The following is a 17,187-nucleotide window of genomic DNA, read 5'->3' as shown; positions in this document are numbered from 1 at the left end:
GTCTAGCAAAGCTTGAGAAGAATAATTACATAAAATATTATTAAGAAACAAAATTAGTAAAAAAGTAATATTGAAGGATATTAATAACGTGAACACCAAATTAATTACTTGACAAGATATCTAACTCTAGCAATGAAGAATGAGCATAATAACAGTGGCAGAACCTTAGAAACCTCAGCTGCAAATGAGGTTTCTTTTCTGCACGTTCATCTTTGAGATGCAAAAGCAGCAATGAGTTAATACAGAATCTTTGCATTAAATGGCAAAAACTTGCCTATGCTTATTTTAGCAGTCAGTGATGTCAAGCATGAGCATAATAGTGAGATAAATCTGTATATCAATATATTATTGAAAAAAGAGCTTATGTTATTATTCAACAAAGTTAACCTGTCAAGATGACCTCAGCTGAGGAGGGAAGAATTATTTGCTGGAATTTCTTTCTTCTCTATAGGGCTTGCATTTCTTATAAGGATATATTTTTTTGTATCCCCTTGTTCACAGACATCTTCTGTAGAAAATCAGTGTTGAAATGACACTGGCACAGCACTGGTCAAAACAGGGTTTGGAGTCCTTCTCCTGCTGGTTTCAGAAGATCCTCACCTTGACAGCTGTTCAAGCTGTACTAACACTGTTCAGGATGAATGGTAATGTTCTTTTAAATCTTTTTTGGTCTATGGCTCAGAAAAGGAAGTTGTCTGCTGAATTCCTTGAAATGCCTGAATTATTCTTCGAAGAAGAAACTTCATATACCTCATTCGAAAGTCTAGTTGTAAATGTTATGCAATGGTATTGAAGAACAAAGAGAAGCATATGACTAAATCTAAATATATGAATTCAGTATCACTGGAGATACAGAATCCCTTTTAGCTGAAATATCACGAGTTTTAAAAAAGTTTAAAAACAGTGAAGAGGAAGAAATTAGTTTCTAGTATGTTTTTCAAAAAGTTTTAAGTGTTTAAACAGTGGCAGAAAGGCTACACTTCAGATGATAAACAGCCACAGAAATCTTTCAGTGACTCAAAGTTGATTAGGAAAATATGAATAATACAGTTCCTGTGTCTTTATAGGATAGAAATTTAAAGGTCTGTCACTCCTGAGGGTGCATATTTTCTTCTCAAATAAAGGAATTGAAAGATAAGTTTCCAGTTCTACTTCTTTACTTTGCTCTTCCAAATATATAAATTGCATATAATGTAAATATATATATTTCAATTCCTGATTTTCTTGATCCACACTATGCATAAATATAACATATTTTCATATCTTCTAATTTGAATATCTAGCTTCCTCAGTGGTGCTTTTATTCACTAATGTACATACATGTTGTAAATTGGACTTCTGAAAAAAATCTTTTCATTCCTTATCACGTTATCTTTAAGTTATGAATCGACTGGAAGTGTTAAATGGCAGATCCTTACCTTTCCCACATACCTTTCTAGAGCACTGAGTGATTCATGTAATGCACATTCTTCGTTGTCAGCTTACATGGTTTCTCTGCCCCAGTGAGTATGTCTGCTCCTCTTTTCACCCCATTGACAGCATTGCTCTGTACACAACTATTTAATAACTCTTTTCTCTTATGTCATCACAATTTCTTTGCAAGTAGCAGGCTGTCACCAATGAGTCATTAGTGTTTGGAATTAGCATTTTTGTATAAAGAAAGGAAGAAAGAGTTGAGTAAAACCGGGGTAAAAATTCCTCAGCTAACAAGTGTCACGTTGTGTTTACATTAGCATTTTGGTTCAGATCCTCCTTGGAACTCTTAAATGTGCTGAGTGATTTGGCTGTGAACAAACTATCTTCCTTTCAGAGGAAGTACGTTGAGGACTCAACTCTAGGTGCACAAAACAAGTGTTTCACGTCCTTTTGGAGACAAAGTGGTCAAAATTATTGACAATTCCTTTTGACAGCTTAGAAGCATATGCAAACTTTTAGGAAGTGGTTGCAGACAAGGACAATCTAAATGTAATTACATTGCTCTATGAGTGCCTCTTCTTTCAATAATCTGCCATTACAAACTAAAATGTGAGAGAAACCAGAAAATGTGAACACCTAATTCTCTAGAAATACTTGAAAAGAGGTTGCAGCAAGGTGGATGTCCGTCTCTTTTCCCAAGTAACAAGTTACAGTACAAGAGGAACTGGCGTAAAGTTGCACCAGGGAAGGTTTAGACTGGATATTAGAAAAAACTTCTTCCCCAAAAGGGTTATCAAGCATCTGAACAGGCTCCCCAGGGAAACAGTTGAGTTACCATTCCTGGAGGTATTTAAAAGACATGTAGATAAGACACTTAGGGACATCGTTTAGTGGTGGACTTGGTAGTGTTAAGTTCACAGTTGGACTCGATAATCTTAAAGGTCTTTTCCAACCTAAATGATTGTATAATTCTAGGATTCCATGAGTTATGGTGACAATTAGCCCAGAGAACTAGACCAGATACTGTCCAAGGAAAATTCTCTGAATCATATGTAATGCAGATATAGAGAGCTGACCAATTATTTGTCTCATGATCTGCTCCTTTCTGCTGGGTTATTTGTTAATGCAGACAAACACACAGTATGTGAGGTTTACTATGAGATGAAAGGTATGTCTGACACTTAACAGCAGGACTATGAACAAATGCTGATATTCAATGCTTACTCTATCTCAATTAACTTTTTTTGTTACCTGTCTTTATTGAGAACTCCTCTAGTATTAGCTATGTATTGGAAACACACCTCCATATATCTTATGGATTAAGTAAACTCCATTCTTCATTTCTGCACTTTAATTCATATGGATATTCAGCATTTTATAAAGGTGAATTTATTTCTCTGAGTGAACTAAATATAACATCATTTAATAACATCAAGATTAAGAACAAAATATGAGATCTTATAGACCTTTAAAAAATGTAATCATATCTCATTTTTTTCTTTCATATCAGATTTAAAGCTAACTCCGAGAACTGAACACACCTATCATTCCAGCAACTGCTTATTCCTCCTAGGACATATGAAGGAAATGACAGCAACAAATTTTGGTAAATAAGGGAGATAATATCAACAGGTCTTTTTTATCAGTATCTTTAGATGTCAGAAGGAATTGAGAAAGAAAAAGGAATTAAGAAATGAGGGTTAAGTGTAGTTAAGAAAACAGCTGCTGCTTTTAAGTATAAGAAGACTTGGTTTCAATAGAAATGTTTTTCAAAGCATGCTATATTGTTGTTTTGTAACTTTACTTGTTCTTTTTTTCTTTTTAACTAGGTTTTCTGAAATGCTAATCAAAATAATCCAGGAAACATTTTAAGAGCCAACAAATGAGATCAAGAAAATTAATTTCAGCACATACTGGTCTCCACCACAACAACTGTTATGCACAGCCACTTTAAAAATTGTGCTGCTTTCTGGAAATGTCTATGTATTTCCTCCTACCAACCTACATTAGCCAAAAAAAAATAGTAGTCCTGATCCTCAAATCATGATGTTGTACAAGCAATGATCTTCTGATAGTGGTTCTCCTTTGAGTTAATAAAAAGTCTGGAAATAGTGCTAATGAAGAAGAGGAAGAAAATCTCAGTGTTAGAGAAATCTTAGGAAATGATGGGAAATTTTATTCATCATTCACATCTCTGTTAAAAAATCTGAAAGTACCATGGAGTTAACCAAGAAGACCCTATATATTCTGCTCTAGGAAACGCTTATTTTAATAAATAGCTGATTACAGGCAATAAAATAAATAATTTTTTTTATTGTTATGAAAATGGATGTTTTAATTATCATTGTTACTCATGTCACTAAAATAAAGCAAATAAAATTAATGTCATAAATAAATAAAAAATGTAAATATCCTAAGTTTTCATATAAACAGAAACAGAACAACTAATTTCTTCCCCCAGAAATCGATATAATGTTTTCAGTATAAAAAAAAATCAAGCACAATAAAATGTGAGTGGCAGTTTGTAGTCTCGGAGACACAACAGTTATGGTTTTTGTCTTTGAATGTTACTTTTTTTAAACGATTAAAATGATTTTTTCATATTTGTTCACCATAAAATATTGTGAAAGATTTATATGTTTTTAAGGTTTTCCAACAGAATTACTTCAGGAGCTCTCAGTTGTTTTGTTTTGTTTCTTTTTCAATCTGAGTATTGTTTCTTCTCACCTGCTATGGAGTGAGAATAATACTAATCCCGAACTCAGTTCCCCACTACATTTGGTGAAGGATCAAACCAAGATCATTACATTAATATGATTACTCACACAATGCTACCTTGTTCTTTAGTTATTCTACCAAAAAACCTGAGGTTCAGAAAGGAGGGCTATTGTGTTAGATGTTCTCTTTGCCATTTACTGTCCCCTGAGATTCAATAGCCATAAATTACTATCCTTCTCCTTGCAATAAAAAAAGCAGGAACAGAAAAAAAAAAGACCAATAAGGGTTGTGAACACTATCAACATATTTCGACAATGTTAAGGCTGTCATTAGAATCATGCACTACTGTCCACAACGTCATGGAATTTTATTTGCATTGTAATACAATTTACATTTGAGTCAACATTTTTGTGATTTAAATCTTACCTGTGTTCTAGTTAATTTCTATATCTAATTAGGTTCACCACTAACTAGTTTTAGGTTCTGTTGCTAACATTTATCTTCTTATTTATTCCACCTTTCATAAATGTTTCAAATTACACATAACTAGAATGAAAATTAAGCTAACACAATGATTAAACAAAACAATTTGAGTAAGACTTCCAATAAAATAACTTGTATTTTTAAACAAAACACTTGGAAAAGGATTATTTTATCCTGTAGGATTTCATTAATGTAATCTAAGTGTACTCTAAAGGGTATCTTCAATGCTTAGAATAGAATTACAGTGGTAGCTACATTTTTCAGGAAGAGGAAAGGGTCTAAGATAAATGACAGAAAAGGTTTCTGGCTGTGAGGAGAAAAGCTTCAGAAGTAGAAAGTGAAATTTCAATTTTTTTCTTACAATTCTTCAGTGACTGAAAACAAACACCAGAATTTATTCATACGTTGCACAAAAAATGTGTTTCTTGGAATATTACAACACCTGCTCTGTAGATTTTCCTCCATTTTCCCACATTCTACCATTCCTTTAATTTCCTCCATTTCTTCTGTCTTCTGACAACATTTTCTTTCTCAACCTTCTTGAACTAATTTCTGACTTCTGATCTGTTGTTAGCTGAAGCCATGCTCCCATCTTAAGTCTCACATTACTTGTTGAAGAAACAAGAACGGAACTGAGTTAGTCTGAGTCTTTCCAGAATTCTCATTTTTGCAAAATCATGTAGCACAGCAGGCAGTGTTGCTGCAAGAGCAATTATCATAGCAATTACTCTTTCCGTTTTCTAAATTTGCTCTGTCACTAGCTTTTCTTGGTTTTGTTTTTTTTTTCCTTAACAAGCTATACATGCTTTTTTATATGCTATATATGATGTACAATAAATTCTATTTCTGTAAGTACAACATTCATGTTCTCTTCAACAATTTGCCACCGTTAAAACATTGAAGATACACGTTTGAAGATTTATTTTAGCCCTATTAGTCTGATACAAAATGTATCTTTTAGATTTCTGTTTTCCCCTCTAGTCATATAGCTGTTTTAATACATTTTTTCATATAGTTGTTTTAACACATTTTCTTAACTGCTTATTGTTACCAGGCATTATAGTATATAAACTTAACGAATCTTTGCTGAGAAGTGACAAAAAGGTTTGTTTCCTCTGAAAATTGATTACTTCAGGGTCTTCTTTTAACATTCCAGCAAAGGTTATGCAACCTGTTAGTATTATTAAGCTTATGTTACATTTTTATTTCTACAGGCAAATGTAGGAGAAACTAAACTCATTTGGTATTGATCTTCACTTGGCATAAAGTAATTTTGATAAAATTCTTAAACACAAGTTTTGTTCCGAGGTGCTGTTCACAACTAGAAGACAATTTTGCTAGTTCTATCTTAATATTTCTCTGACGAAAAATTTTCACATTTATCCAAACTTCAGTAGCTGTAATCTTTGCAGATAAATTAGTAAAAATGAATTTTAAAAAGTCAGAACATTTTGATTACACACATACTATGATGCCCCCAAACTTTTAGATGTAAAACAGCCTGTCTTAGCATTTCTGACAACTTAGAAGAAAAAGAAAGTCATATGTGAAGATCTTTTCTTTTTTTCCCCCTCTGCTAAATGGTTTTCATTGTGAAAGTGAAACGTGAACAAAGCCTGTCTGTTCCTTCAGCTATGTCAGGAAACATTCCAGCTTCAGACTTGTAGATTGATAAGCAACTTTTTTGCTCCTTCAAGAGTCATTCAAATTTAGCTAAAATGAAAATTTGCACCAAATAATGCTGTATTGCAGAAGGAAAATTATTTGGGATGGACAGTAGTCTAAAAAGGTAAACGGTAATCTGTACAAAGAGGTATTACAATAAACCCCTGTATTTAACGTACATAGTAGTTCAGATTCTTCTGAAAGTCTCCTTTTATGGATATTCTTTTACACTATCGTGTCCCCACAAATGATAAGGTACAATGTGACTTTCATATTGCATTCTACAATCAGAACATTCATAGCTTTGATTTCTACTGCACCTAAAATGTTAATTGCACATAGGGTTAAAACTAATGTCTCTACAGTTAACACAATAATCCGCATCATAATAGGGAATAACGAATTAAAAAGAAGCCTTGAAATTGTTTCGCAGAGATCACATGTTCATTTTATTATTAAATGTTTCAGGGACTGGTATCTGAGTATTTTAACTAAGTGAAGTACAACTAAAGGGTGTCAAATTCCGTAAATAGTGCCTGGATACTGATTGTCTCTCAGAAACAAGGTTGCAGTGCTCCTGTCAAAGTTTCCAAGTTTCCACAACTACTTTCTAATTCTACAACTACTGAGTTCAGGTTTACTGTGCGGATACTTTACTGAGGATATGTATTAAAGCTGACACATTTGGAATCAATCAGTCTTGCTGTTTACTTATAGGTCTACTTTAGAGACATATACAGCAATTCAGTGACACAGGTTTTGCATGTAGGGAAGACATTGAAAAAGAGATTCAGTCTGTGGAAAGGTAACCGTAGTTCTAATTTGATAAGAAAAACAACTCAGTCATAGACACTTTTAAAATGCAAAACTCTCTTCAATGTCTGTACTAACAGAAAGAGACAAGTTGATTCACTTTGCTTTCTTTTGTCTGCTGGAGAGAAAGAAAATAGGTAAGCCATGACAGTAGTATCCATACCTAAACATCTGGTCTCAGTTCCGCTCCAGAGTCCGGAAGACAGACATTCCCTCACAGCAGAGCCAACTAGCATGTATCCTGAGTCACAAGTAAATATAGCTGTAGATCCATATGTGATTTGAGTTCCAATCTTATTCCCATTTGGAGGTGTAGGAAGTTCTCCACAAGAAATAACTTCATGGCAAAACCGAATCAAAACAAAAATGTACAGCTGAGTATCACAAACACACATACAGTAATATTTATCAACAAGTAATACTTCTCAACCAGTCAACCAGACAAATAAATTTCACAGTTTGAAGAATTTTGCACAGTAGAAAAAATAGACTAAAAACTCTGCATACAAATACTATTATTTCCCCAGAAATAATACTTTAGAAAGGGGAGGGACACATACATCAGTTAAAATTGTCTCTGTAAAGTTAAAAATTGCCACTATTCAGAAAATTATTAATTGCTATTTAATTACCTCAGTTTTATCAATTACTTTCTTAATATTAGAATATCACAGTTGTTGCCATTTTAAAAATAATCTTTGTTTTCTTTGGAAATATGTCATTTTTATCTTCTAGTTCATAATGAAATGCTTGCCCTAGCATTCACACAAAACATTGTTACACTGAATGAACAATGTGCATAGAATTCCTTGCTATTTATTTAAAATTCAAAGCACCTTTTAATGCAAAATCATATTTTTTCTTTAATAATTTTCTTTTAATAATTAGTAAAAGGAACTTTACTGTTAGTAAACAAGATGTTGGATTGTCAAAGTGTGAAAGCAGCTAGTGAAATTTATGCTAAAAAAACACTAAAAAAAACCTTCCCAAAACATAGTGAAAAGTGTTTGTCTTTTAAAGGTAAAAGATTTACGAATACATATACAGTATGTAAATATCTGTATACACAGAGAGATACATAGATACAGACATATATACAATATTTTTAAGAGTAGCAAAGGTGAAATACTGCCATTAACTTTTAAAAATCCTCTAAATTATAAATGAAATTTCCAGTAGGTTATGAAGAATTAAAAAATTAAGGTTAATTTCCAATATAATATATATATAATTAATTTCCAAAACCACAGTAATATCCCATTCTCTCAGAGTGTATGTTATGTGGTGTTCCACAAAGGAAGAATTTTGGGCCTTCAAAGCATACCCAAAACCACAGAATTTTGAAAAACAGATGTCTAAATTTAGATAAAGAAACCTGCTTTTCACAGGGGTGGAGAAGGGGAGAAGAACTGTAGCCACACATTTAACTTGTTTTAAGTATCTGAATATTCATTACTTAGTTTTTTGAAAAGTAGCTATTTCAGGTTATCAGGATACAAGCTAGCGGTAGGAATGGTGTGGATTTGCACAATATATACTAACCACCTGAAAGAAGAAATTATTTATCAAGTGTGCAGACAAGACACAAAGTTTTTAAATTTTTCTGGTCTATGCAACATTCCTGCCCTAGAAAAATACATAGGAAAATGTTCTCTATTACTTATTTGTACCTTTATAGATTTAGGGACCTTTAAGATCCAAAAGCGTACTTACAGATATTTCCTTGAATCTAAATCGAATGGATTGTATTTGTAAATAATAGCCTTTAGAATACACAGGAATTCCATCCAGGAAACATTTTTTCTCATTAACTTATTCTAATATTTCATTATTTAACTTCTAATTCAACCAGTAAACTATTTTTATCTGAATTCTGTGCAGCAGATTCAGATACAACACGTACTCACTTTGGCAGTAAGGTCGTTCATTTCTCCAACTCCAGGTGCCATTAGCAAGACACTCAATTGATGCTGGTCTCAAACCATAATACCCTGGATCACAACTGAAAACTACTTTTGTTTTGTACTCATAATGTGAACCATTCACTATTCTCCATCTTCCATGTTCCAGTGTAAAAGAATTGATGCTTGGACATGTAACAACTTTCAAAGTAACAAAAAAACATAGTTATTTGTGGGTTAGTACAGGCAAAGTAGGAAAATCTGCATCATTATTAATTCAGAAATAGATTTTAAACATGGTGATATAATGTTTTAAAAGTAAGCCTGTGTTTGAAATTGCCTGTGGTTAACAGGTACAAGTTCTCTCATTTAATTAATAATGATCATCAGCCCAGACAAAGCAGTGACTGTGTATGAAGAGCTATACAATTGCTGTAGATAGAATCTATAACATGGTTGAATACATTGTAGACTGATAGTCTTGGAACTCCTGTGACACCTCACAAAAGACATCAGAATCTTTACTAAAGTGTTAACTACATTTCAATACAGGAATTATTTTTCTGCACAGGAAAATTCTATGAGATCTTAAAGACTCATTTGGAGAGGCTGCACATTGGTGACAGACAAAATACTATCCATATCCAAGATGGTTTTACAGCAGCTACACATTTTTTATCTCATGTCTTAATTTGATGTATTCTTCCTCCAGAAAGCAAATGAAAAACTTTTGCAACCCTAATCTAATAGAAAAAGCTAAACAAGCATAACAATTTTTTTCCATGGTCAAAAGGCACAAAGGAAAATCTTTGCTGGATACTACTTTCTTTCTCTCCATTCAGGTTGTTCTTTAGATGATAGAAGAAAAGGCATGAGGGAATGGAATTTATAAGAACAAGAAAAAGAAAAAAAAAGGAAAAAGGAAAAAATCCTTGAAAATTATTCTAGGGTTTGTTTCGTTTCCTTTCCAAAACTAATTAGGTGAGATAATCAAAATATTAAATGTGCATCGGACACTCTGACATTTCTGTATCAGTCTTAAAATCACCGAGGGTTTCATACCCCATTAATAATTTTGGTGGTATCCACTTCTCTTTGGGACTGAAAATACATTTTCTCTTGAGTGACATTTTCTCTAGTTTAGGTGGTGTAGAATTATAAATAATAAGCAGCATTTTCAAACAGGTATCCCAGAGTACCAGAGACTTTGCAATTCTGGTGAGTAAATAGGGTTTGTTAATAGTATATGAACTGTGCAGCTCTCACTGAAGAGATGGCTTTTACATAAACTTCTGCGACTGTTAACTTTGATTTACCTGCAAATTGTTTATCACTTTGAATGTATTCTGTAATCTTTAGTGTACTTCTGCTCCTGTAGAATGTTTCAATATATATCTCAGATATACATTTGAAATATGTATCTCACAATAATTTAATACCAGCAATTATTCATAGTTTAAAGGAACCTGAAGCTGAAAGTTTAAGTAATGTGAAGATTTGCACCTTGGACAAACAAATGCAGTGAGGTTCTTCCTCACTGGAGTTTTTACATGATACTTACCTACACAGCGAGGTGTTTTATTGTGATTGCTCCAGGTACCGTCCGGCTGGCAGACTGCAGTAGTAAATTCCTTGGCTGACAGTCTATATCCATCATTGCAAAAATACGTAACCCGGGTGCCAACTAAGTAATCTGTAGTTAATATCCCACCGTTTAATGGAGCTTTAGGAATTCCACACGATATTGCTGAGTAAAGAGAAAGACATAATTATTTTGTATCTTCTTCACTCAAAGTTTCTGCTCATCTCAAGGGGTTTATGCACTGTAACACCAAGTCTTAAATGCACAAAAATTACTTTTTAATATGTATTTTAAGCCTACTAGTAAATTCCCTAAAATATTTTAGGGAATTAAATCTCAGAATGTTTTTCTCTTTGGTGGAGGAGGTTAAAAATAAGAACAAAGGTTCATAACTCTGCAGCTATCCATTCAAAATGCAGAAGATAATCAAAGAAGAGGCAATAGAGAATATTTGGAAAAAAACTGGTCAGCATGGTTGAATGAGTAAAACACCAGTCTGAGACATCAGGAATCTAATTTGTATATCAGGTTTCTTCCATCAGACATACTGTGTGACCTCTGGCAAAGCACAGATATCAATTTTCAACACTCTATGTTTCCTCCTGCAAAGCCGAAAGAAAATACCCTTTTGAAAATACTGAGAACTGGCAAACAAAAGTGTAAGCCTTTTTTTTTTTTTTTTTTTAATTATTCGGCAGAAAGAAAGCACCAGGAGACGATCTGGCTCTAAATAATGCTCTGTCTCTTTTGGGAATAAAATCAAAACTAAATCTTTTCCACATTTTAACACCATATATATAATGCAGGTCAGATCCAAAAAAAAAAAGATTTAAGTGCTTAAGACCTCAGCTCTTAACAGCTGTACTGTTTCATCTGATATCACTGAAGACAGACACTAAGCATCCATGACATTAAAATGAAAACATATATCAGATATTTTGTAGATACAGCCTGAGATGTTTTGTATCTACCACTGAGGTTAATTACTTTTTCAGTATTCAAAAATCTCTGTTAGTGACTTGATAACTTTTGCATCACGTTATCCACATTAACAGAATCAGTCTTGTGTCACAATAAAAATACATCCCTTGCTTAACCTTAAATTTTGAAGAAACAGTTTTCTTCCTAGCACATCAAATGCTTGATAACAGCCTTTTGTATAAACCACAGAGGTCCCAAGGAATCACTCAATGACATTTTTAGTTTAAAGCAGTTACGAGCTGAATTTTATGTGTATGGAAACTTGCTCAGTTTAGCTTTTAGTTAAGGGAAAAAATGTGAAAAGATCAAGACAAGTTATTGCTACTTCTGACAATTTGACAGGAAAAAAATGACAAATATTGAACATTCGAAATGCCCAAAAAACAGGTCTATCACAAAAATGTTTGGTCATTTATGTCAGCTTGGGCAGTGCAAAACAACATCATAACTGTAATTGCAACTGAAACATTAAAATCTCTACTTTGTTCGCAAACTTCAGAACACAGTTCCAATTCCAAAGACGTGCACATACGGCCCTTGGAAGACCTTACTTTATTAGTTCTCAAAGACCATCAGTACATTCTAAAGACCTATCTGAAATTTCAGAAATCATCATTAGGCGCAAGTACTTAAATACCCTTCGCAATATGTTAAAGCATTATTAAAAGTTTCTATGATGATTACAATTTCCCAAACAGAAATCGAATTATTAATCCTATAAATGACCTCTTATCCTTGAATTTACTCTGCCTCACTTAAGAATAACACTTATCAGATTCCACCTCCTAAGGATACAAGAAAAAAATTATCAATGGACATATCAGCATAGAGCTAATAAGATTTATCAGAAGTGTTTCAAACATAGGCAAGACTATGGAAACAGTTCAGTGATATACTGCTCTGAACTTAACTACTTGGACATTCAACCTGTAAAGAATTAAGAAATTTTATGAAAATTAAACTTCCTGTAGATTGCCTTGCAAGCCATTTTAAAGGATGCCAACTATTTCTTCGGCATTTAATAAATTACTGAATTTTCACACCAGTCCCAATACAGTTATGCATTTGGAAATAAACAGCAGTCTATTTTGATTAAATAAAATACTTATTTACCTTATACATAGCTATATTAATTGTTCTAATGTATATGAATATGACTATCTCAAACCTATATCCATGTCTAAAGTAATATAAAGATAGAAGGTGTTATGCTCTACATATCAGACATTTGTTCCAGACCACTACAAATGTACTTTAGCTTAATTTTTGAGGAAATCATAACTCATCAGGTATTGCAACTCACCAGGTATTCTTGGTTTCTCTTTTTTTTTAATGCTTTAGTATAATTTGCCTAACAATCACCCGCTTTGCCACACATTTGCTGTTACAGACAAACATTACTGAGCTATAGATTTCTTCTGGGTATAATGTCATGTTTTAAACTTTACTTACTTCACATATCTACCTATAATTCCTGTAAAAGGCTTTGCCTGTTATCCATATATGATATTATAAATTAATAATACTGACTTTTGATGAGGCTTGGGTGAGACAATGTCTATTCGCAAGATAAATTTTTCATAATTTAAACCGAGAATCATGTGATGTTGGGATAAACAATTAAAAAGTAAAAAATAACTGTGAGAAAAACAAATGTTTTAAAATACTTTGAAGTTTCTGAGATCTATGATCAGTTGTAAATATTCAACCATTTACACAAATTCATATTAATTCTTCTACTCAAGCAAATCATTGTAAACCTACTCATTCTTTCAAAGGCTTGTTGTAATCAATGCTCATAATTTAGTTAACCATGGGAATCTTATTTTGACTTGTGATCAGAGGCTTAATATCATTAAAACTGGCATGGATACATGGATGACAACACTTTCACATTACTATTCACTTAGTATATGTCTATATAAAAACAATAGCTAATATCTATAAAACAGAACAGTAAAAGTTTGTAATTAATTTGTATTATTGTTACCATTATCCTAATACAATATTAGATTTTGAAGTAGTTTCCTGTTACTTCTTTTCATGACAGAGGAAGGGTACTTTTTTATTAATTTTGAAACACTTTCCAGGTAATTGCTGAAGTCTGGCATGAGATGTTTCTTTTTGGTTTCTTGCCACTGCTTTGAGTCTTTTCTGCTGAGATATGTTTAGTTCTATAAACAATGTAAAAAAGCTTACATCCAAGCTTAAAGTGTGTATCTGGATTTTTCAGGTTCTGTCAGTCCTGTAGTGCAAGTGATTTGAAGAGTGGCTGGTATTATCTATTTAGAGAGTCAGAGATCAAGATTTCTATTCACATAGATATAAGAACAAGAACTTTAAATATTACTGTAACATTACTCATGAACTTGGGAAAAAAAGGTGTGGTGGAAAAGGCTACTGGTATTCACTAGTTACAGGAGAAGATTCGGAAGTGGTAATAATGGTACAGATGCAAAATTTAAAAAGTAAAGAGAAAGCATTAGTTTAAATACAGTCATGAAATATTTTCAGGCAGTAAAAAATATTTGCCAAGAAACGGACTTAGTATTTCTAAAAAAAACCCCACAAATCACTAGCTGTGCTGATTTTAGAGGTATCATTAAAGAATTCATAAACTTTGAGTTCTTAGACTTCTCATTTCCTATAGGATGATGCCAGTAACTACTACTGTGATTTGACCGGTAATCTTCATTTGAGAGACAGAAAACAAATAGATTAAAATGAGATGCATTGTTATTAAAGTAATTGCAAATAATTCTTTTTTTCCGTTGCATTGCATTGTAAAAAAAAAAAAAAAGGCTAATACTTCTTTTTTTTGTGTTAAATGTTCATCTGTCACAATCCTATGTTCAAATGTGTGAAAACTGATTAAAACAGCTTTTCTAGCTATGCTATTAAAAATAAAGAATGTGAAGTAGAAGGCAAGATTGTGACATTGTCATATGATATCTTCTGGGCAAAACAGTAAATTCTCACGGAGAATTGTAATAGTTGTCAAAACAATGCTCATCGTCTATATCACGAAGTTCTAAAAAAAAGTAGAAAAAAGTGATAGAACTACTTTGTGGTGAAGCTGTACTTCTCAGTAGTAGGGGGAATAGCAAAGACCTTGTGCCTTGTAAATATTCTCAGGAAAACACGGAGAAGCTTAGATGTATGACTGATGTACAGAAGCAGCTTATTCCTGAGGGTATTTACAGCAAAAATGTGTCTTTAGGTTGAACCTGAAGAATTTGCTGTTGTGAGTTGCAGCTACTTATCATGGCTATGAACCACTTTCCACACACAATGACTTACTGGAAGAATTGAAATTAAGTTCATATCATGTCTCAAAGCTAGCTCTCACTAAATGCACAATTAGAACTAATTGTTATTCAATTAATACATACATTCAATAGTTTTCTTTGCACTAACAGTTGGTGCCAACAATATTTATACTTGGTCAGACACCATGAGATTACTAAACACTTAACTCCACTTATTCCTAAAGTATTATCTGAGTATTGCAACTATTTCCATTATTTGAATTTGTAAGTGGTTTGGTTTTGCTTTAGAAATGTACAGTTTAAAGACTTTTTGTCAAAAAGAACTCATGGGAAATTAACGTGTAACATTTCTATAGCATTTGTCTCCACTGGTCAACAGGAACAAAATGTACACATTTTGAATAAACGTATCTGCAAATTTTCATGAAAAAAACCCATTCTAATAGTTCACTGAAAAGTGACATAGGTAAGTTATTTGAACAATAGCATTCCTTTCAGGAAAGGAAGAATTAGAACACAATTGTGATGGGTATCAAATAACCAATTCCTTTTCCATGTTAAGTAGAATATGGTTTATTTATATATGGCAGAAGAAAGTAAATATACAATTAACCCGATGAATTATCTTTTCAATTTCAATTTAAACCATGAAAGAATAGAATGGCATCATAGGCAATGTTTTTTGGTCCAGTTCCTTTTTCTTGGAAAGATAGCATGTTTCAGGTCTTTCTGTTTTTATATAATTTTTGGACCATGACAAGTGGTATTTACTAAATATTCAATTTCTAATGAACTTTTTCAATAATTTCATATTTTAAATTTGCGGGGTTTTCTCTCTCACTGTGATGTACATTATTTTTGGTATCTGCCAGTCTTAGAAAAACCTGCTGAAATACTCTTTCTGAAAAATACATTTGTTTCTGTAAGTTTTATTAGGTAGAAATTTCTGGTAGAGAGACATGACCATTAAATGACTACTTGCTATTCATTTTAAGGCAGAAAACTGATAGCTTACATTAGAAAAGGAAAAAGAAAGTTTCTTAGGATGTATTATTTTATAATGAAGGAATTTACCTTGACAAGCTGGGACTGGAACATCCCATGAGTAATAACCATATGGAGACTTCCTGCATACAGCAGTACTTTTCCCAATGAGACGAAAACCTCGGTCACAAGCCCAGCGAACCATACTGTTGAGCTGTCCACCTGTCTGACTGACAATGAAACCATGTGGAGGGGACTCTGGAGTGCTACAGTAGAGAGCTTTAAACATAAATATTGTATAAATAAAAGATGCATTTGGAATCCAGATCACAGTTCTTGACAAGTTCTTGATGAATTCAGTGGACATCTGATAACAAGCTGAGAAAACATCACTGAAAGTTGTTGTATTTTGTATCCTGATCATACATACATCAAGAAATTTCACTAAGTATAAACATGAAAGAGTAGGCTTTATAAGCACTTCAGGTTTTAGGAGCCTCAGAGACTCACTTTTATAATTTTTTCTTTTACTATCTTCTTTTTTTAAACCAACTCAGCTACAGAATTTTAGTTCATGATGAAATTTATTGCAACTGTATACATTTCAGTTGTATACAATGTTTTTTTTAAGAATGAAACATCAAGGGCACACTGCACATAATTCTTTTCAAATAAACTTTTCTTTCTGGTCCTAAATAAGTTGTTTCTTTTGAGTTCTGTGATACAATGAACTGAAGTTGCGAATCTCTAATAGATTTTAATCATATTTATGAAAGTCACCATTAACCTATGGCAAAACACTGCCTTTTATTTTGAGAGATTTCTTTAGAACACAGAAAGTCCTACAGAATTCTTATCTAGATGCTATGAAAACAAATTCAGAAATATTTATGAGAGCAAAAAATTCTTTAAGAGATATAGTTGTTACCTGAGATGATTTGCATACTTTAAGACTCTCATACATTTAAGATTGCTGACTTATTATACTGTCTTTGTGCTTGTATTTCTTTTAACTCCCTTGATTTTTAAGTCGATGAGTACACTTGGTTTTGGCTACCTTGCCAAAGGAGTGGACCAGACGGGACTTATTACCTGGTCATCAGTTTATGCTAAAGGTTGTTTTTTCAGAATTTAACTTCGTCTCTGATTGTTTTGGTTCAAGGACAGCCAAGACTGGTTAGCCAAGATGGCCATTTTCCCATTTTGTAGAAAGTTAAGTTGGAATCACAGAATCATAGAATGGTAGCGGTCGGAAGGGACCTCTGTGGGTCATCTAGTCCAACTCTTCTGCCAAAGCAGGGTCACCTACAGCAGGCTGCACAGGACCACGTTTAGACGGGTTTTGAATATCTCCAGAAAAGGAGACTCCACAACC

At 32.9% G+C, this 17,187-nt stretch overlaps 1 protein-coding gene across 4 annotated transcripts in view; it reads right to left on the bottom strand.

The window, feature by feature from the left end:
• Nucleotides 1–17,187, bottom strand: part of CSMD3 (CUB and Sushi multiple domains 3) — a 767,725-nt gene that overhangs the window by 70,456 nt on the left and 680,082 nt on the right. For all 4 annotated transcript variants that reach the window (XM_075415663.1, XM_075415665.1, XM_075415666.1 and 1 more), the window contains 4 exons: nucleotides 15,903–16,091; nucleotides 10,558–10,743; nucleotides 9,003–9,197; nucleotides 7,259–7,432 (listed from right to left, as the gene is read on the bottom strand). In XM_075415663.1, the coding sequence (XP_075271778.1) occupies nucleotides 7,259–7,432; nucleotides 9,003–9,197; nucleotides 10,558–10,743; nucleotides 15,903–16,091 (744 nt within the window). The remainder of the gene's footprint in view (nucleotides 1–7,258; nucleotides 7,433–9,002; nucleotides 9,198–10,557; nucleotides 10,744–15,902; nucleotides 16,092–17,187) is intronic.

Source organism: Opisthocomus hoazin, chromosome 3 (genome assembly GCF_030867145.1).
Source record: "Opisthocomus hoazin isolate bOpiHoa1 chromosome 3, bOpiHoa1.hap1, whole genome shotgun sequence".
Taxonomy (NCBI): Eukaryota; Metazoa; Chordata; class Aves; order Opisthocomiformes; family Opisthocomidae; genus Opisthocomus; species Opisthocomus hoazin.
The sequence above is the reverse complement of the archived record's forward strand: the minus strand, read 5'-3'. Positions and strand labels throughout refer to the sequence as shown.